Source organism: Ctenopharyngodon idella, chromosome 5, assembly GCF_019924925.1.
Source record: "Ctenopharyngodon idella isolate HZGC_01 chromosome 5, HZGC01, whole genome shotgun sequence".
Lineage (NCBI taxonomy): Eukaryota > Metazoa > Chordata > Actinopteri > Cypriniformes > Xenocyprididae > Ctenopharyngodon > Ctenopharyngodon idella.
The window spans coordinates 22,594,690-22,617,727 of NC_067224.1; the positions used below are offsets into that span (position 1 = coordinate 22,594,690).

The window sequence follows — 23,038 nt, forward strand, 5'->3', positions numbered from 1 at the left end:
TGTTTAACATTAAAACTTACAACATACTTTAGACTTCTGCTTGCAATAGCGGGTTAAACATTTCGGAGAGCAGAATATATCAGGCTGGGTGGATATTGGATTGTTATTCAATAGCCCTTTGCAATAGGAGCCATATTCTTCTCACATTACAAATGCGGCTAAAACCAACCGATTGCTCTTAGTTTTTGTGCATGTTAAAGGGGTAGTTTAAATTAGGCATCTAACACACACATACACATACAGCTCGATGTGATATTTGACCTCTCTCACCCCAGAGCGACCACAGCGAAATGAAGCCACTCATTTTCATACTTCAGCTGTGGCCTGAGAGACGGTTATGGTGAGAGGTTACACAAAGACCCACACACACAACACACACACTCATCATTCTGGTGCAGCGGTTTGGTCAGAATTACTTCAAAGCTGGACTGTCTGAAATCAGAATCATATGTTGCTGACACAGCCTTAACACAAAAATACACACAGAACCGAACACATACTTGCTCTCTCTCACACACACACTCTCGACAGCCACACGAAAGAGAAGCTGACCCTAAACAACCCTTAATTTAGCACTTTTTAACTCCCTTAATCCTGAAAACATTGCATAAACCATTAGAGCCTTTTTAGCAGCCACACATTCCTCCTCATCTGGTCATTACGTGCATTTCATGCAGTGATAATCGCAAAATCTTGTGACTGCTCACCATTTTTTCACTTTCCATCCCTCACTTTTTTCTCTTTCTCTTTCCATCATGTTTAGCGCTCCCATGACTGTATGACGGTACTGTTTCCATTGTCATGCTTTTCGAATCAACTTCTTAAACACATACATACTGTACACACAGACACAGATTTTTTGACAATTTGATATCTTTCAGCAAGATCTGTTTATGGAGGTAAAATTTTGATGAATGAGCAAATGGTTGGTGTGGTTTGGTTTCTAAATCAATAAAAAAAATTTTGCAGGGTCAGAGCTGGTCTCTGTCAAAGTAAATATCATGATCAGAGTTGCTAAAATGCAGACATCCTTTAGAAATGCTTCTAAAGTTAATGTCTGAATCACAAGAGTTCAAATCACTCTCATCCAACAGGTTCGGAATTGAATTCAGGTTCTAAAGCTGCCCTCAAACAATGACCCAGGATCCATTTCAATCCTGGGTGACATGATCAGCCCAGTGTCTTTCTGGAAGACATACTGGAATTAAACTGTACTGGAATAAAATAAAAGACAGTGAATTCTCAGAATCTCTCTTCACAATTAGAAACAGACACAGAATCTGACCAAACACAGACTTACTGACCCCAGCCCAGACATAGAAAAATACCCAAACAATAAAAACTCGCATAGCTTAACGCATGACTGACAGCAGTGTCAAAAGGACTGCATATTTTTGTATTTATGACTAAATGATTTTGATTACAAAAGAACCTAAGAAATAAAAAATATATATTTTATTTAATTGGTTAAAATTTTATCACCCGAATGAGCACGCCACTACAAAAATGTTTTTCATCTGTATTATCTTGTTTTCCAATAAAAATCTAAACAGCCTGAAACCAAAAGTATTTAAATTATACCGGCTTGTTAATATTTGTTGTGAAATTAAGTGACTAACCAACTTGTTCATGTCTCCTAAAATAATTTAAAAAAAGAGCAAAGAACAATGCTAATAAACAGTTTTATTTACTACGGTAAACATTACTCTAACAGACATTACATGACAGAATCTGAAAATAAAAATACTTGAATACTAGAGATTTGAGAAGCAATTTAATCTTGAATTATATTTTTCTTACCCCAATGACTAATTGTTTTTAAATGTTTTAAACATAAACCTCACTTTTCAACCTTAAGCTTAAACAAATTTTGTTAGATTTATTTTAAAAATGCCAATGTGGTAATGGAAAAAAATGAATGTAAAGTCTTATAACTTTACACCCTTTTGCAAACTTTATGTTTTTAAAGGATGTTTAGATAATTTTACTGGAAAACAAGACAAAAATAATGATTAAAAAACATTTTTAGAGAACAACACAAAACTGACTGGAGTGCTTAAGCTAAACGTTGCGGCACAGCCTGACAGGATAAAGTTAACACGTACGACTCGGAGACTGAGACAGAGATACGCGAGCGCAGACCCGGCCTGCTTCAAAGAACCTCTGCAGACAGACTGGAGACGATTTGACAAATAGTTACATGGATAAAGGAAAGGAGCAAGGAGATTTCAAGACGCCGGGTTGGCCTCTGGAGCCAGTGCTCTGAACCTCTGTAGGGACTACACTGTCTACATATCGACTTGAGAATCCTGGACGTGTGTAGCCTTCTAGATGAGACGATCATTCGAAATAAATTAAATCTCTAAATTTAGATTTATACTATAACATGTCCTGAAAGATTTAAATTAAGATGAAATGGAGGGTGCAGCTGAACTATAAAGAGAGAATCAAAGAGCTCGACAGTTCTTCCTAAAATGGATTAAAGGGGCCGTTTTAGGGTACGACGCGGGTGGGATGACGATATGGTGAGTGTTGAGCTCTGCAGGAAAAGGAAACATAGTCAGCATCATAGAAATCAACATACTGAGGGTACAGGAAAGGCACAGAGGCTGAGAGAAAGAAACTCGACACCAAGCCGAAACAGTATAATATAGTGACAGGAGAAACAGCAGATTCTCGTGGATGGATAAAAAGCACCTGGAGTGACGCTGTAGCAACTGAAAAAGCCTGACAGACACGTTCAAGGCGGGTGGGCACAGTGACGCCTAATGATTTGTCAGTATTAATGAGGTCTGCAGCTGCATCTATTTGCTCAGACACTATCACAAGCTAAATGCTAACTATTCTTTATCAAACCAAATAACTTTTCATTAACATAGCACTAACAAAAATATTATAAATGTAATAATTAAACACACCATAAACTTTAACCACAAGTAATGCAAGAAAGACGGGTGGAGATGTCCACAGTAAATTCTTTTTTACTGAGGAATTTTGAGAGCATAATTAGTTCAATATGCTTTTCTTGACTTAGTGTGTATTTTAAAAAGGATTCCAGTTTGAGTGGTCAGTTTAGTTGTCTGAAAACATCTTGCTTACATTTAACGCACAAATGGGGAGTTTTATATTAAACTGCATCTATACTTATGCCAAAATACAATCAGTTCAGGAACTCACTGTATGTAAACAATGTAAATGTGACACACCAATAGCACACATTGTAGAAGAGGCTTTTGCTGAGAATCGAATGGATGCGTGTGAAACTGTCACGCTCTAAAGTCTCTCGCTGAGTTATTAACTCGAATGACCAGTGAAAACAAGATGACCAGACAGCAAAAACCACTGAACCCAGAACACAAACACATTTCAGCAAAATGATTTTAACTAGACTCATCCTGTTTACCAGAGCAAGATAAAGGAGCTGGTTGCTAGGGAGTCTCTGTGTGTGTGTGTGTGTGTGTGTGTGTGTGTGTGTGTGTGTGTGTGTGTGTGTGTGTGTGTGTGTGAGAGAGAGAGAGAGAGAGAATTTTACTGGATCTAATAGCAGCCCTGCTGCTTTCTGGGGGTGTAGTTGTGGTGATGGGTCAGTAGAGGTGAAGTGGATTATGGGACATGTCTGGGCATCATGGCCAAGAGACCAAAAACTCAGTGAGGCAAGACAACCAATGAGACATGCCTGACTGAAAGTGTCTCTCCCTCCCACCATCCTTGGGGAAAGAGTTAAAAAAAGAAAGCGGGGTAAAGAGAAAAGGAGTGTGTTACATTTACCATGCTGTTCCCTGCTGTTTTCATCTTGTATGCTAAGGGTTTAGCATGCATTTATGCTGAACGTGTTAGAAATCTTTAATTCTGAATGAATCATTAATCAGCGCTTCAGTACAACTGTCTCACAAAAGCTTAACTGTGGCATTACAGATTTACACAAACATACTACCATTACTATGGAAGTCTGTTCCTGCCTTTCTGACTTTATTTGTCGTAATTGTGGCTTTATTTCTCATAATTGTGACTTTATTACCCACAATTGCGACTTGTTGTAAACTGTATCCTGTAAAACTGTAAACTGCATTTTAAACTATTTCAAATACCCGTTTTATTTTTTACTCTTAGGCAGAAACTGGCTTCCATATATTATACACACACACACACACACACACACACTTTCCATTGACTTCTACTGTTTTTATATTGCGCTAATGATATTTTCTCTTCCTTAACTCTACCCCAAACCATCACATAGTCTGGTCCACACAATGTGATTTCCAGTTTAACTATTCTTTTGGGGACATTTGGAACCCATAAAGTAGGTAAAAACCTGACCCAAACACACTTTTAGCAAGCTATAGCTATGTTTCCATCCACCTATTTTTAATGCGCATTTTGGGATTTTGCATAAAAAAAATAAAAATTAAAAACACGCTGGATGGAAATGCCAAGATGCGCATTAATTTCAAAGATGTGCATAAAAAAAACGTGTGCTCAATTGGGTCGGATAAATTTTCAGATAAAAAAACATGGGCATCAAAAAAAGTCATGTGACTTTGCGATGGGACGGCATAACTGGACTAACCAGCGGACTAATTGTTGCACAGAATCTGAAATGCCTGAGCAGTCTGTCCTCAAAGTGGTTCAGTATTACCTCTCAGAACTGTCTTACACGACTGTGTTCCCAAATCCGCCTTCGAAACCAAGATAACATTACCGCGTTTATTGTGTTTTGTCCACGCACTCTAAGGCGCAAGTAATTTATTATAGGCAGTGTTGGACGCATTACAAGTAACGCAAGTTACGTAATCAGATTACTTTTTCCAAGTAACTAGTAAAATAACGCATTACTTTTATATTTACAACAAAAGTTACTTTTTCAAATAAGTAACGCAAGTTATTTTGTTTTCCCATTATTTGACACTTCTTCTGTCCCCATGTTGAGAGAAATCAAGGGTAAGCGCTGTGTGCTCTGTGTGTAAACATGATGGTTATTACATATACTCATCTCACTTGCACAAAAACAGATTCAGTATTCCTTAGAATTAATAAAAAACAGTGAAATGCAAACTCAGAATATTTTGCAAACCTGCAATAATTAATGTTAAGTAATAGAAATTTACTAATCTCACTTTATTAAGCAATGTATTTGCTGCTGACCTTTGATGATCCAATTCAACAATACTAAAAATGACTTAAGAAAAACATCTTTTCTTTGTTTTTATTGCTTTAAGTAAAAGTGTTGAACTTTCATCTCCTGCGTCCTATTCTTCTGTGATCCAGAATTGCAGTACAGCTGAGATATTTGTTTGCATTTATTTTTTGCATTTAGTTTATTTGCATTTCCTTCAGCCTAAGGCTTATTCATTTCACTTTTGGTGTGAAAGGGCCTTTACATTTGCCAATAAAAAGAACAAACAAACCGATGAGATGAGAAAAAGTAATGCAACGCATTACTTTCCATAAAAAGTAACCTTCCCCAACACTGATTATAGGCTATATAAAAATTATTATATAAAATGGCTTCTCCTGTTGCAGCAACTTAGCGGCAGTTTATCAGGAAGTGACGATTTTGTTCTCTTCGACTCACTGAATGGAAACGCTGCTTAATTCACAAATGTTTTATACAAAGTTTCAATTTTGAGCACAAGTTAAATTTGCAACTTTGGATGGAAACACAGCTTATAAAATGGGACTTCTCATTAACCTCTATTATATTTCAAATAACCCCTTTTTAATTACAATAGATTAATGCTTGTAAACTTCAAAGATTTTTAGAAGTGAATCAATACTTTCAATATATACGTAAATCAATATGTTTAGGGGTACAACAGCTTTGCCATGGGGCAGTAGCTTTAAGGTTCTAATGTGCAACTTTTAGGGGTATTTCTGTATGAATCATTTTAGCAAAAATATAGGTAGGTTAGACAAATACAGAAAAGCTGGAGTTACTTACAGGTGATGTAATAGTTTGTGAAGCGTTTGAATTCCAGTCCCATGTAGTTTGGACTGAACTCTTGGAACTTGATGGTGAATTTGATGTCTTTCTCTGGTTTGTTGCAGGTCACCAGAACATTGGGGTCCAGTATGGTGCTGCAGGACTCTGCCTGCTCTTTCCTCACCAGGTAGAGTTTATAAAACTCATACGGTCTCCCAATGTCCCCTTTGGGGCAGATAATGTCTAGTTTGTCACCGATCTCAGGGTAGATCACCAAGCCCTTCCCAGACACAAACCTGCAACACAAAGCATACCAAGTTACAATAAAATCACAAACACATTTAAACAATCCTCTCTGAGACTAACTCTCCGTAGAATCTGCATCTCTGTGGACCTTACAATCATGAGAGGAAAAACTTGGGTTCAAATAGCCCTCCAGACTGCCAAGATCCTCCACAAAATGCTCCAGAGGGACTATCACCATTCCTTTTTTTCCTTTTAATAACATATTTCAAAATATCAAACAATTCCAAATATGAAAGAAAGAGAGCAACAGAAAAGCAGAGTCAGAAATGAGCTGGATAGAGATGGAGCTGAATCTGCTGACTATGATTTACTGGACAGGGAAAGAGAAGCATCTCACTTCATTTATTAGAGTTTATAATTTATTGTTCATGTGCTGATTAACACTGCTCACACATTTAGGGAATATATGATTCATTCTCAGTAACGCTGACTTGTGTGTATGTGTGTGTGTGTACAGTCTGTACACCCATCAGTATGTGTCTGTAATGAGAGATGATTGCAACACATTTTACTGCTAACCGCACACAAGAACAAATGCAAACACACACAGACATGCCCTAAAACTCCATACACATACGCACAGACAAAAACACATACACAGAAATCCCCTAAAACTACAAAAGCATATGCAAAAGACACGCAAAAAGACATGCACACATACTAAATAATGGCATTTAAACAGAAAACTTTAAATAAAAACATGAAGAGAACTTGTGTTTCCCTGATATATGGTCCTGATAAAACTCAAATATTGTCTCTGTATAATGTAATTCTGCTGGTTATTTTTGCTCTCATGCTCTCTTCGCTGCAGGCTGTTCGCTGGTTTAACACACATAAGAGCGCACAAAACATCTTCACAGACGGATTAACAACAAAAACCTTTTACTGGGGCACAGACTTCCGTCTATTTCACAAAGCATGCTGTATGTGCGTTCACATGTGTGTGTCTGAGGTGTGTACAGGATTGGGAAATCCAATTATGACCGAGTGATTACAGCCATTGAGAAGCACAATTATGTTCTCAATGAGAAGAAGGGAAACAATGAGAACAGATAGACTTGTATAAACAAGAATATATACACATACGCACTGTAGTTATGATAGCTTACAGTTCTGTCATTGAAAAGAGTAGAGAGGAAATGCATCAATAGCTAAAAAATGTAAATTAAAAACAAATAGTATGTGGCATGGAAATTCAAATTTCAGAATACCAATTAAAATGTCTTCATGTATCGACCATATCAATTATCGACCAATGTTAGAGATTTTTTTAATGTATCGGTAAAGGTTGACATTGGATATATAAACACTACCGTTCAGTCAGTAAGATTAATAATATTTTATATTTCTATTCAGCAAGGATGCATTAAACTGATCAAATGTGACATATTTATACTGTTAGAAAATATTTCTATTTCAAATAAATGCTAGTTTTGAATTTTCTATTCATCAAAAGAACCCTGAAAGAAATGTATCACTGTTTCCACAAAAATATTAAGCAGCACAACTTTTTTCAACATTGATAATAATAAGAAATGTTTCTTGAGCACCAAATCAGCATATTAGTATGATTTCTGAAGGATCATGTGAGTAATGATGCTGAAAGTTCAGCTTTGCCATTACAGGAATAAATTACATTTTAAAATATATTACAATAGAAAACAGTTAAATTGTAATATTTCACAAATTTATTGTTTTTACTGTATTTTTGATCAAATATATGCAGCCTTGGTGACCATAAGAGACTTCTTTCAAAAACATTTCAAATCTCCAAAAAAAAAAAAAAAAAAAAATATAATGATCCCCAAACCTTTGAAAGTATATTGAAAATAAAACAATGAATACGAATTTAAATATATAATATGCAATAACTTAATATAATAATAAATAATGTTTAAGTAATGTAAATGTTTATCTGACATATTAAATAGTGGCATACATATACAATATCATATTTATCATATTGTGAGGAAGTAGGCGAGTAGGCAGTTCATAAAAGTAGATATCTGAGGCGTTGATATGCAGAACTGAGAATATCTGTGTGCACATGAGAGAATAAGAGATTTGCATGACTGAAGGAGTTTTGCAGGGTTAAACTCTTTGTGTGACATTTGCCTCCTCTGTCTGCGGCCTCTTCTCTGTTCCTGTCTATCCCTTTCTTTTATCCCTCTGTTTCTAGATCTCTCTTTTCATCCCTCTCTTTTTTCCCCATCAATGAAGATGTCAAACTCGTGCCCTTCCTCTGACGGCCAGCTATGACTGAACAAATCAGAAACAGAAAGAGAAAGCGAGCGAGGAGGAGGAGGAATCTGACCTCCTCAACTCTGAAGAAAAGACTTCATCACTTCCTGTCAAATCAGCAGCTGCTGCAGACGGAGAATTTCAGAAGCAGGACCTAAGAGGGATTGTTTGCGAATGTATGTGTGTTGGAAGCTCAAAGAAGTTCAATAATAGGCAGTTCACTCCCTAAAACACACAGTGCTGCTTCTGAGAAGATCTCACCAGCAAATTTATAATCATTTAGGTAACCCTTCCTGTTCCTAGAGGAAGTTAAAAAGTTTGTGTCCCTCTGTGTTTGTGAATGCACCATGCATTTGTGTTGTGTGCATCAAATAGGTCAGACAATCAGTGTTTTTTTTTTTTTTTATAATTAATGCTTGTTTACTTTAGTAACACTATTAATCTTTAAAATAAAAATATTATATATTAATATACATAATTAATTATAGTATTAATAATTATTAAACTTACATTGATCTTTTCAGGTTTATATAATGTAATAATTCTCATGAATTATTATACATGAAAGTTACTCATGTATTTTTTTTACTCTGTATAATTAAAATATAAAAACTATAATATATATTAAAAAATATTTAGGAAAAAACCAATAACAAAAATCTAGAAGGACATTAATAATAAACAAATGCCATTTCTTGCTTAAAATTGAATTAAATCAGTAGCACATTAGAGAGTGGGGGAGATGTCTTAATTCAAATTGTAAATGTAATTATCCACACACACACACACACACACACACACACAACACACAACACACACACTTCAGTTTCTGTGCACTGTGTGAAACAGAGTTAGACCCACAAGCTCACACACACACACACACACACACACACACACACACACACTCAATAAGAGGCCTCCTCGCTTTTTAAACAAGTGAACACGGGATTAGACCAGGACTGAATGGCACCAATTAAATACTGAATACAGCAGCCATGCAAATCAGCCTCATTCAAGAGGGAGGGAGAGAGAGAGAGAGAGAGAGAGACATAGACACAGACACCTCTTAACACACAAGCGCCTACATTCTGAGAAGGGGCTATAATCACATGTCTTGGCATTAAGTCTAACCTCCACAATGGACCAACAACGGCAACTTATATATACGCAACACACACACCTCTTATTTTACAATTTAAAGTCTGGAAAGTTCAGTTTTATTTTTGGTGTGTAACATATCCAACGGGAAAATATAGTCACCTATCTCTCATTAAGCAGACACACACACACACACACACACACACTCAATGTGGAGACGCCGGGTGTATGTATAGAGTGTGGTGGTCATGTGATTGTCCATTCTCAAGGCAGAGCTCCTACAAGTGGCTCTTTGTCTGCGAGAGAGAGAAAGAGAGAGAGAGAGAGAGAGCGACAGCTTACACATATCCCACTCACAATAACAACTGCACACAAACTCACACACTCAAAAAACACACAGAGCCTTGGGCATCTTGTTGAGAATGAGAGAAATGAGTGAATGGAGTCTAAGAGAGATGAGGAATCTCCATAGCAGAGCCCCCCCATCCTCATTAATTCTCTCTCTCTTTCTTTCTCTCTCTCACACACACCATACACACACTTTGGATCAACTTTTTGCATTTTGTAGAGTAAAATTGTTTACTTGAATTAAATATTGTTTTTACAAATAAGCACATCTCTGGATGTTTCCAAATTGAGATTGTAAGTTGACCTCTGATGAGAAATAAGCCCTCAAAGTATAGATATGTATACACACATACAAACACACACTATGCGTATCATTCACACATGCATATCATTGACATCTATTGTTTTTAAACATAGCTAAATATAATTACTACAGATTAAGCCAAAACCTACCACCAAAAAAGTTTATTTTAGTTTCTGATTTAATTTAATACAATATTTATATAATTTATGAATCTGTTTCTTACTTTAACGCAGCTAAAAGTTTAAGTGAAGGTTCATATCCTGCATGAAATCCTAATCTAAATATATAGGCTAATCCTTTCATATCCTATCTGATAGAAACACAGAATGCAAGCAATGGGGATTTCTGGGCACTAAGGTTTTTATCAGTCAGCCTTGGAGGAAAATGATGACTCCCCATCACACAATCAGACAGAAGTACATTCTTTCAGTTGATTCGTTTCCTGCTCTCCTCCTCAATGTCTTTAGCTGCTGTTTTTCACCCATATTACTTTCACCAGTTCAAAGAGGCTAGAGGCTAGAGGTCAAGCTAAAGTTCCCAACTGAACCATCAAGATCTGCAAATACATCAAGTGAACAGACAGAATTCACAAGAACTTTTCCACTTTACTGTTCACCAGTGCCATAATATTTCCATTCGCCCTGATCCTTACGTAGGACTGGTGCTGATGGCACAGGTGGAAATCACCAGGCATCCCACAAAAGAATAACAAAACTATTTTTAGTTTGCAATGCAGTACATTCTGCATTTTTTTAGTTGTGATGACAATACACTTACAAAAAAATTGACAGTTCAGATTTTTGTGGACTGCTGTACAAGTTTCTAGTGACATTTGATAGTTTCACATCAAGATTCCAGGAAGACATCTATATGACAGGTCTTCCCGTAGTGCAAGAAGATATCTTACATCTGTTCAGCCCTGAAACAATGACTTTAGCCATTGCAGGATTTTCTTACCTCCAAAAAAACAACAATTTAACCAGCTTTACAGAACCTGTTCATTTTGTTACAAATGCCTAATGATGATGATGATGATAGCAATATTGCAAAACTATACTGTATTACTCAATGGGTAAATAACCACAAGAAACAGCACTACAGATTTTACAATAACATTTTTACAGTTTACATTATATAAAAATTATCACTGTTTCAGGCAGCATCATATAAATGTGGATGTTTTGTGAACATTTGTATTATTTTTATCAATTTTAAGCCATCCTCCTGATTTTCTAAACAAATGATATAGTCTGACATATAATTTAAATATTTTTTCTTCTTTTTTCTCCCTCAAATAACTAGCAAGCTAGCTACTCTTTGTTTGTAGCAAACTTTTTTTCAGAAAGGCAGCTTGACTGCAGTTTAACTAAACTGCATTCTCCAGTTTCAAAGTATCTTCCAATACTGCTATTGCTTTATTTTTAAAATATCGGAATAACAAAATGTTATTTATAAAAGCACAAGCATATTAATTTAATTAATAACAGCATTCATAACCAAATTTAAGAGTCTTTGTCTGAGCTCAAAATGCATTGGCAGGGTGGTATCAGTTGCTATGGCAGACAGTATATATATTTAGTGTGCAAAAAGAAAAAACGCAGAAATGCTCATATTTACTCGGTCTCTCCTCTCTCTGTCAAAGTCTGTCTCACTCTCGTCTCGTCTTCTTTCTCTCTCTCTCTCACACACACACACACACAAATTTTTGCTCTCCCACTCACTGTCAGGAGTATTGTGTTTGTCTGAGTGTGAGATGAAAGGTATGAATTCCTCCAGAGCTCCTCCAGGATACCACCGTTAAACGCACGCGCACACACACACACACACACACACACACACACACACACACACACAGAGTATAATATCTGTACTATTAATGTGTATGTAGGGGTGTGTGTACAAGTCACAGGTCACAGTAATGCAGAAACAGTTTCAGTGTGTATGTGTGTTTTTTTTCTCACAGAATCTCACATTACAGAGCAATTAAAGCAACTGCAAACACACACACACACACACACACACACACAGGTTATACTTGTTCGACAGCTCACTCTAAAATGCCTGGGAGAAAACAGCAAAAGAAATCACACACACACACACAAGGAAAAAATGTCATTTTAGTAATAGCGACGTCAACCCATTTGTAGTCTTCTGTGATCGCTTCACTGATTGATATTTACACGTATGAGAAATATAATAGGAGAGATAGAGAGACTCTTGGGAACCAAAACCAACAAGAGAACAATGATAAGTTGTCATTAGACACTAACAAACTCCATCATCACACTTTAGTGTTTCAGCATGTCTGTCATGGTAATGTGAACTAGAATGAGTGTATGTCTTCAGCTTCACTAAAGTATACACAACACATGTTGGTTTCACTATATTTAACGTTTACCTAATGTAAATTAAGAAAAAAATAATTTAATAACACTGTTCTCTACAATTCTTTAAAAAAATTTCAAAATATTTTCCCATTGGTTGTTAGTGTTTTATTTTCATTCAAGACTTTGGGGTGGGTAAGATTTTTGAAGAAGTCTCTTATGCTTACAATGGCTGCATTTATTTGACCAGATATACAGTAAAAACTGTAATATTGTGAAATATTTTGCCTATGATGGCAAAGCTGGATTTTCAGCAGTCATTACTCCAGTGTTTCTTCAGAAATCATTAGGTGTGTCCCAGTTTGCATACTTATGCACTATTCTATGCCATTTTGTAGTATAAATAGTTTGGGTACTGTGTTCACAATGAAAATTCCCAAAATAAAAAGTACACTTTAAATACCCAGATGATGCACTTAATTAATGGAAAAAATGAAGCGTGGAATGTTGGAAACTTCATGAACTCAACTGTCGCAGCTTTAATTACGTAGTGAAGGGGGAGGGGGGGGATCAGACTCCAGTGTTCAATGACAAAATAACTAAAAATTCGTACATTACAAGGATTGAGTACATAGTGTACAAGTGCATAGTGTGTCATTTGGGACACAACTATGCAAATTTGCTGCTTTGGTCCTCAAGAAAATGTTATTATCATGTTGAATATTTTTGTGGAAACTGTGATACATTTTTTCAGGATTTTTTGATGAATAGAAGGTTCAAAAGAACAGAATTTTTCTTTAACTGTCACTTTTGATCAAATTAATGCATCCTTGCTGAATACAAGTTATTTAATTTCTTAAAAAAAAAAAATCTTACAGACTCAACTTTTAAACAGTAGTATATTTAGACAAAACAGAATAGAATTTTAATATTGTCCATTCATCAATTATCGATCATAACATGAAAATATGTATCAGTTTAGCTCCCTTGACCAAAATTATAATATTGGCACATCCCTTGTGGTGATATTAGCTAAACCCCAAAAATCCAAACATCACACAAACTTGTCGACATCAGCAGATTCAAATTAAAACACAATTTATGAACCTTTCATATAGTGAAGTCCACTTTTCAACAGGTTTCACTGCATTTGTGAGGACATTTTCAAAATTTGGGCTGATTAACAAAGTCCCTTTCTCTCTCTCTCTCATGTTTTATGAATTAGCCGTGTGTGTGTGTATGTGAGTCAAGTGTGTTTTCAGCATTGTTTTATAATTAGATTTTCCATTTGTTCTGTCCAGCTGCAGGCAGAGATCACTGTCTCACCAATAATGGCTCTAAACTCCTTCTCCCCTCCATTTTAAATAATAATGAGCCTTTAAAATGGCTGATTCAGACGTATCCCTAAAAGAAGCTTTCCGCAGCTCCTGGACCAGTAAACAGCTTTCAGCCTGATCTATCTGTGGGCGTCCTGAGCCTGATATTTGGGTGTTTTCAACCAAACCTAAGATGAGTGAGGAGAGTTTGATCCCCCGTGTGCGTTCAGGAGTAAGTCTTCTAATGGCAGGTAACCCTAAGCAGCTTAAAACCGCTGCGTGAGAGATCTGTTCTCAGGTCAGCTGGAGCTAATAAAGGTTATTGTGATTTGAAACTGCATGCAGAGAGCGCTGAGCTCAGATCAGCTGGAGATGAAAGCAGGCTGGAGACTTCAGCTTCTCTGATGCTTTATAGCGGCATTTAGCTGACTGAAAGCGTGACCATTTCTCCGGACACACACGCACACACGCCGGCAAGGAATGATGGGTTTAGTGAGTGTGATGGTCTGAGCTGTCGACTGGAAAGTGGATAAAAAGGATGGAGGAGCTTTGAACTCTAAAAGGGTGTGACTGATGGCCCGCTGTGTGTGTGCGTTGTGTTTGTGTGTACTATACGTAGCAGAATTTAAGCAGGTTTGGAGTTGCTAGACTTGCAATGCCTCTCTTTGTTTACAGTACGAGTATAAATGTGTTAAGGGTAGATATATACCCATAATCCACCAAAGGGTACTGTCTCACATAGTCAAAAGAGAAAGCAAACATGAGAGTGTGAATGTGCACACAGAGAACTGAAGGAACACACAGATCACAAACCTCTCCTTACAGAACGCTAATCGTTTTCCACCTCACGCCCTTGTGTTGTGTGTGTGACAGGCTATGCGAATATCCAGTCACTTTGCAGGAAAGGTTGCAGCTGTTCTACAAAGGGAAGCCTGAGTGTGTTGTTACTGAGAGACACATTATGGTCAGATCTTTCATGAGATGGTTTAATCGTGATGATACAGTGCGCTATTCCCTCTTTAAAAAGAATGACAGAGAAACTGGTGTTTAACGTCTCTGGTTTGTTTGACGTTTATGAGTCTAGGTATTTGCATAATGGGTGATCAGAAGGAGAGAGGAAACAGTTCACTTCAGACGGACAGGAATCTGGCCCAACTGTAATGATATATACGAGCACCCACCCCAAACCACAGCACTGTAGTGACTTTTATTCAGCAGCCTAAATGTGACTCTTGTCACGTTCTCACGGCAGTTCAGAGGTGAGGGTCAAACTTTAGGTATAACATCGAAGTGGGTTTAACTACAATATTAAATATTTTATTATATATTACATAAAAATCTTAAGAGATGGATGAATGTACAGCTACAATAATTGAATCCAAAAATCACCAAAAAAAAAAAAATCACTGCATTTGACTCGCACTATATTCCACGCGACAGCTTTGTGTCGGGAACAAAGACAAATTATTGGCTCTCAAATCTCATTCAAAAAGATACATTCAAACTTGGTGTGTCTTGAGGCAGGAAATTTTGAATGTTTAAATGTGTAAAAGATATTTGAGTGTTTAGGAGGAGGGGAGGTTTTTCAGTGAAAGCCGACTTAAATTTCAGTCTGTTCCTCATACAAAATTATTACATTTTTTCAGAAGGCTTGGAATACAGCAAAAGAGTAAAAAGGACTACTTTTATTATACTTTTGTTGTTCTTTTGCCATTACTGAAGCCTGAGGGTAAAAATCAGTGTCTGCTTTTATTGCAGCTTGGTCATTCTGGAAAAAAAAAAAAAACACTTTGTGTGCCACAGAAGACGAAAAGTTTGGAGGACAAGAAGGTGAGTAAATGATGTCTGAATTCTCATTGTAACCCTAGAAGTTAAGGCCTTGGGTAACGTAATGAAATCCTCTGAAACGAGTTAAAATACACAATAGCGTCGTTTTGGTGGTACAGGGTAAAAGACAGGACAAAGGAGGAAGTATAGTGGGACTGTTTACAAAAGGTTTAGGTTGTTTACAAAAAAGTAATGTGGCGGTACAATATGGCGATGTTATCAGATGGTATTCTCCTATGAAACTCCGATATATATCATGATTAACATGTTCATGAACCTAAGAAACCACCATAAAGGGATAGTTCACCCAAAACTGAAAATTCTGTCATTATTTACTCTAACTCATGTTGTTACAGTTTTGCTTACCGTTTGGTTGCTGACTTCTACTGTATGGATTAAAAAAAAAAAAAAAAGACATTTCTCAAAATATCTTTTACGTTCCACAGACGAAAAAAAGTCATAGGTTTGGAATGACATGAGGGTGAGAAAATGCTGACAAAATTCATTTTGGGGTGAGCTATTGCTTTAAAAAAATTAGCAGACATCTAAACACAGTATCTAAACAAAGACTTCTGGCACAGACTTCTACTGTTTATAAATAAAGCTAATTATGATTACAACAGACTGACCATAACCCAAACCCTATTAGAAAACTTTTAGCCTTTTTTTCAGTTACAAAACAAAACAAATTTACTTTTGCTTTATTTATGAATGATTTTGACCTCTAAGGAAGTCCTAGACCCCAGTGGGAGGTTTTGTCAAATTTAGCTAACTTCTGGGGACAATTTTGTCCCCAAAGTATATCTAAGTAAACCCACCCCCCGCCCCCCAGCAGCTGCCACTGCTTCTCTTCCGTCGTGTGCTCCAACAGACCCTACAACTACAAACATTACAGTCCTTAAAACAACACGGGCGCTAGGCTCGGAGCGCGTCTGTGCGTGTGAGAGCCGTTTGAGGAGGCTGTGAGAGCCCAGCGGTCATGCTTGGTCAGGGACAGACAATGTGCGTTTGTTACTTAAGCACTGTTGTTAATGAAGCCCTCCCCATGCACACACACACATGGATGTACAATAAAAATTAGGTTTCATGCCAACCCCTCTCGCTTTCTCTCTCTGTTATATAACGACTATAGAAATACGGTTTTAAGTTGCAAACTGAATCCCCGTTAAAATGTACATGGTTATAGCCGTCACATTGTTAGACTCTCAGGATATGACATTAACAGAACGAAACTCGCACACACACACATACACATAAACATCCACAACACCGTGAAATGCTATCAACGTTGGAACAAAAGCCACTTCACACACACTTCAGAGAGGAACAGGTCTGTTGTGGAAATGCCGGCTGAGACAGAGGGAAGTGTGTGCGCGAGTCTGCGTGAGTCCTCTCTTGCTGTTCAACATATTGAAACTCTGACAGAGTTAATCTCCTCACTGTCAACTCCTATTATAACACCACTGATCATGACATACACACACACTAACTCATGCATACACAAACACACGCACACATTCAAGTGTACACACTCGTAAATTCACACGGACACATGATTGAAAGTAGCACGACTCGGAGAATAATTATTACTGCTGTGTATGACTGAATATATGCCCAAACATGTCCTAAATGATCCCGAACAGTCACACACGAATCCGTTTCTTTGATCGCAGTTGAGACCAACATGATTCTTGAGCAGGTCAAAGGTCATTTAATGTCTTTTCATGTCATAATAATCAGTTTTTCAGACCCCCAAAAAAATTGCTTTCAGAAATTTCTACATTTTAAACGCGGCTAAGCAGTTAGAGAGTGTGTTCGCAACAGGTTGGAATCGTTCACAGGGACGCAGGTTTGAGTCTGGCCAACATCATATGCTTTCTTGCTTCATTCTCTTTTATTCTGTAATTATTTCTTGAAAATCCAAGACCAACTGCTAGAAAATGGTTTCATCATTTAATAAAACTCATGTCATTTCCAAACTTTTGTCTGCGTGGCACATATAAGATATTTTTAAGAATGTTTCAATTGTTTTTGTCCATGCAATTTAAGCCAATGGGGTCCAGAACAACATTGTTTTGTTGTGGAAAAGAAAATCACAATTTTCAGGCAATTTTTTTTTTTTTTTTTTTAATTTTTAAAGAGTGTTCATGAGCTAAACAGGATGTTTAACTGCTGCTTTAGTCAGTTATATGTGCACATAGAAGTTGCTGATTAAGACTAATTGTGCACCACAGAGTGTTGGGTAAATGAACGAACTTGTACGCTTGAATACACACTCTCACACACATAAGTAAGGTACTTCAGTAGCATTTTTGAGCTAATGAGAGACAGATTTCCAATTAGCTCCTCATCTCCTCCCTTAGCACTGGAATATAGCCAAAACACACAGGCACATTCATACATATATCATGGATTCCCTCTTACTTTGTTCTTAAAACATCCAAAAGCCAAAAGAAATGTAGTTAATTTGCAGTCGTTTATCAGAAAATTGTTTCTAAACAGCTAGAGTGTTTTCTTGATAAGCGAGTGGCTGCCAAGAACTTGAATGTAAAATTATATTAATTTGTAACTAGAAGAACTTGATGATGTAACTGGGAAGTAAAGAGAGTCCTCATTTTGTTGTTTATGTGTGTTTGATTGGGTGTATAGTGTGTGACACATTAAAGGAATAAGATATAACCTGAAATCTCTGCCTCAATGTGATAATTGTCCCAATGATTAGCTACTTTATTCTCTCTGTCTGTCGCTCTCTCTATTCCCAGCAGAATCTACTTCTCTTTTCTTCCCTCAAGGCAGAGGAAGGGAGGGGAGGGGTGTCGCTTTTACATTTTTCTCAGTCCAAATTATAGCTGTGAACCATGCAGATAGGAACAGAATTATACATCTGAAACCAGCAGTAAGTCTGTGCGTGAGCGAGTATGTGTAGTTGTGTCTAGAAGTAATTAAATTTACATAATTGTGTCAACAGAATAAATCAGTGAAGCTCTTGTTCCACCAAATGTTTCTTCCAGAGAAAACGCAGCGGTAGCTTCAGCATTCAGTAAACTTTGCGTTTTGCTGATATAAATATAAGAGTGCTGAGGGGTGGAGAACGCAGCCAGAGTTTTTCTAATTTTACAGTCCTTCAATTATATTTCGCATTCAGTCTTAGAGAAGTCCGACCTAAAACACAAATGGCACATTATTATGGGTAAGAGAGCCGTGTGTGTGTGTGTGTGTGAGTGTGTGTGTATGATGGCCTTACTGCTGAGAGTCTGGTAAGAGGTTTAAAGGGTGACTTGGACTTAGTGGTTGTGGACGCTCCCATATGTCCGCTGCAGAGAGTGTGTTTGCCTGAGGCCCATATGTCTTTATGAGAGTGCTTAGGATAATCTTTGCGTTCAACGACCAATTCAGCCTGTGTATTGAGTTATTGTGCTGTGTTTTAATGAGATGTGGGATTGAGATATGCAGACACGTCTCTCGTAAAACTCGTAAAAACAATCACTAACAAAAGTTTCTGATATTCTTTTTTCTCGACTTCACACACTCTTTCAAAGTCGATTCTTCTCAATGTACTTTGAGGTTCTCTGAACCTGTAACTAAAAACACCCATGCTCATGCACAGGTGCATACATACACACACATACACACATTCTGTAAGTAAATAAACATTAAGTACTTAAAACAACATGCAGCAACTGTGATAAAACAGACCAGGCCAGTTTGAGCATCTGCTGTGCCGTGGAGCTCAAAGCTGCTTCAACGAGTTACACAGAGAGGCTCCAGCAACTGATCTGAAATTCTCTCGCAAGACAAAAAGCTCAAATGTTGCTGATTTTTTACGTCTCTGTAATGGGTTTAGCTCCTATGTACAATAATAAAATTAAAGTAAAAAAAAAAAAAAAAAAAAACATTAGAAACATTAATTTTCTATAATCTTAGTCTTGAGGGCCTATGTGCTTTTGCATGTAGAAAAATTTATTATTTTTCAACATATAAAAAAAAAAATACCAAAATTTAAAAAGTAATAGGCTAAATATAAAATATATATGTAATGTCTGAATTAAGGAACGCCATTAATTTTAGTAAAACTTCATTAAGTAGCCTATAGCTTTAAAAAAAGTTATTTAAAACTTTATACAGTGCTTAACAGATATAGTTATAGTTGATTCATAAATGGTCCACAATGTGGACCAAACATTTCTAACTGTTTAGATGTGAATTAACTAAAGATCTGTTAAGCATTATATAATGTAGTAATGTTTAACAATATTAATTTAAAGTTTTATAAAATGTTACCAATTTCTAAGCAGTAAACTGTTTAGTTTTCGCATTTTCCTTCCTTTTCGCATGAGAACATTAAAAATGAAAAAACAAAAACATAAATTTATGTTCATTCGTAATTTACGGTCACAGTGCGGTTTTAGTTTTAAAAGCACAATTTATGTTTTCGCGTCGACCCTCGGGTTCTCACATGCTAAAGTTTTCAAGTTTTTTGCTCATCTTTTACAAGCCCAACCGAGCGACTCCTTAATTAAAATATTCCCCTCGAGATGAAAAACACATGTGCACTATTCCTGTCCCCCCTGTTTACGCTCATAACTCAGCGGCTGTGTCTCAAACCCTTTTGAGCTGCCTACCAAGACGAGCCTATGGTGCCCAATATGCTGTCTAGATGCCCAAAAACTGCTGGCAGGGTAGGCAACCAATTAGGTTTTGAGATACAACCAGTATTCCACACTACACACAAAGGCTAAAAACAAGGACAAACCATCATGTTAGTCAACTAACAAAAAAAAAATATCGTTTTAGTTACGATATGGATTTAAAAAAAAAAAAAAACTAACGTTACTTAACTTTTTTTGCAAATGCAAAACTCAAACAAAAAGCTTTCTTTATTATTCTGTTGAGTCAGGCTTCAGTGGCGTCTCGAGCCATTATTCAGGTTAAGTAAACATGTTGGACGCTCCCTAGAACGTTTTATGAGCTGCAATCAGAGAGACTTTATGAGCGTCTAGGAAACCCCTGCTTAAAAACCTATTAACTCTCTCGACACAACTCTGATTTGAGCAATATGACAGGCGTAAAGAGCCACCGGGCCGCCGGGATTTGGGCAGGCCGGTGGCGGAGAGTCAGCTCGCCTCGCCTCTCCAGGGAAAAGAAGAAAAGATGGACACGCCGATAGAGAGAGGAGAGAGAGAGAGAGAGAGAGAGAGTTTCGTGCTAAAAAACAACAAGGAACAGTAGCAGGTCTATTTCTAATTTTTAAAAGTACTGTACGGAGAAATGAGGCCCGCGTCAAGGCCACATGTTAAATTTGTGTATCCGAATTCGTAGTTTAAAAAGAACAAGAGATTCTTTAAAAAAAAACTACGACATTTCGCATAAACATTTAACGAAGTTGTACTAGTGTGAAATTATTGTCGAATCCCCGCTCAACAAGGGATTTTGCGAGTTGATGAGATGCGGCGGTGGAGTATGACAGCTGTGTGTTATATCCCGGGAGAGCGCGCGCGCTTGCACGGTCACTTCAGGCTCGAGCTCAACGTGAGCTTTCATGTCATCGTGCCGGAGAGCGAGCCGTGACAAGAGTAACGGAGCTTTTCAGATCGGATTGCTCAAACTGTATGTCTATTTCATGATCAATACAAGTCGAACTGGTACTATCACTAAAATTTGAGACTATGATGCATTTCTCTTTCTAAGGGATTTTAAACACGCGCTCGTGCACTTACTTGGGATTTTGTGAATTCCACACGACAGACTCCAGTGATTTGGCTGCGGGTAACGCATATCTGCACATGGCTGTCAGAATCCAGAGGTAATATTTCCACGAGCCGTCACTTCCAGCCATCTTACAGGGTTCTCTGAGAGAGACACAAGCTAGCAAGAAGATAAGATCCTTTCGATCGACTGTACTCCGGGTTACCGAACCACATGCAAAAGAGTAGGTTAGGCGTCCAAGCGGAGGGGCTCCATGGCTCAACTTCCAAATCCAATTTTTCTAGCGTTGCCTGGAGGGGGAAAGGTGTCGCACAACGTTGCACAGGCGGATTCTGGGCCAACGTTTCTCTATTACCAAAATCGCTGCTACCTTGCACTTAGGTAGACGGCAGCGCGTGACTGTTTTATTGTACTCATCTATTAGTGAGCTAGTAGCCTTACAAAAGGTCAAATCACGCCAGATAGGGGGTGAGTGACATGAACACAGGTATAAGGACCATCAATCCCGTGTTGGGGTTCGGGTGCGTGAACAAATCCGGTCCTGATCATGTGTCAGATTTAAAACTAGACTCCTTTCGTTTTTGATCCCAGATCATAGAGATAAGCTTTGGATATGCAACAGTTTTTGTCCGAAATTTACCGACCTAAATCCATGTTCAAAGTGTCCAGGAACAAAGCTTAACTGTCAGTCGCAGGACTGCCAAAAATATCTGTCCAATTCCATTTGGATTCTCTTTCAAAAAATGCACGAAAAGTAAACTCCCGAGTTTTGCGGCTTCTTATTTTGTATAATCTGGCGGTTCAGTGCATGCTGATAGACGGGATCTCAGCTACTGTCCGCTGCTGGCTCGTGTGCCAAAAAGAGCACACAGTTTCGTCTCAATGATATAAACAGATGGGGAAACTCCAGCAGTTCGGCGCTTTACTCGCTTCCTCGGCGAGTTAATGACGCGTCTTTTAGCCTTGGATCTTGTTTAGAGTTGTTCGGCGCTCGACCGTGGATCCGGTGCTTCCACAGTCAGTCCCGCACACCGTTCACAGCGCAGTGACTCGCGATCCATCACCTCCACTCCCACCGAGCTGCTAAACCCCGCCCCGTTCAAAAACGGACCAATCAAAGCGCACGTTTAGGACGACGTCGCAACATGGTGTCCCTCTGTGTACAGCGAGTTTCGGAGAAGTTCATCTGCAAGACTGATGTTTTTTTTTTTTTTAAATGTATAGTTAGTCTAGTCATTCTTTTAAAGATAAGACGTTTTTGAAAAAGTAGTTGAGTTTAAGATACCCACTGTCATCTTTTTTTTTTTTTTTTTTTTTTGTGCAGATTTACTATGCCGCAAATGAATGTTTTCTTTAGACATTGTATAGAGAGACAGTCTGCTTGTTACTATGGTTACTCCTCCGTACGTTTTTCTTATGTTGCCTTTTCGTTTCCCCTCTTCCCCTCTCAGTTTATAATTTTCGCATCACAATTGAACTTCTGGAGTCATTTGAATACGTAAGTCTGTTTTACATTCACAACACATTACGGCTTACAGCTGAAAACACGGGTCTTCACCGTATAAGCGTTTAATAACAGATTTAGGATCATTATCCCAAAGACATTCAAGAGAGTGACACTAATGATATTTGATGGTCAAACAAA

General features: G+C 37.6%; 1 protein-coding gene across 1 annotated transcript in view; it reads right to left on the reverse strand.

Annotated features, from left to right (window-relative positions):
- Positions 1–22,454, reverse strand: part of efnb1 (ephrin-B1) — a 38,743-nt gene extending 16,289 nt beyond the window's left edge. The window contains exons 1-2 of the mRNA XM_051893958.1: positions 21,405–22,454; positions 5,942–6,219 (exon numbers count right to left, since the gene is read on the reverse strand). Of these exons, the coding sequence (XP_051749918.1) occupies positions 5,942–6,219; positions 21,405–21,523 (397 nt within the window). The 5' untranslated portion in view covers positions 21,524–22,454. The remainder of the gene's footprint in view (positions 1–5,941; positions 6,220–21,404) is intronic.
- Positions 22,455–23,038: the final 584 nt, after the last annotated feature.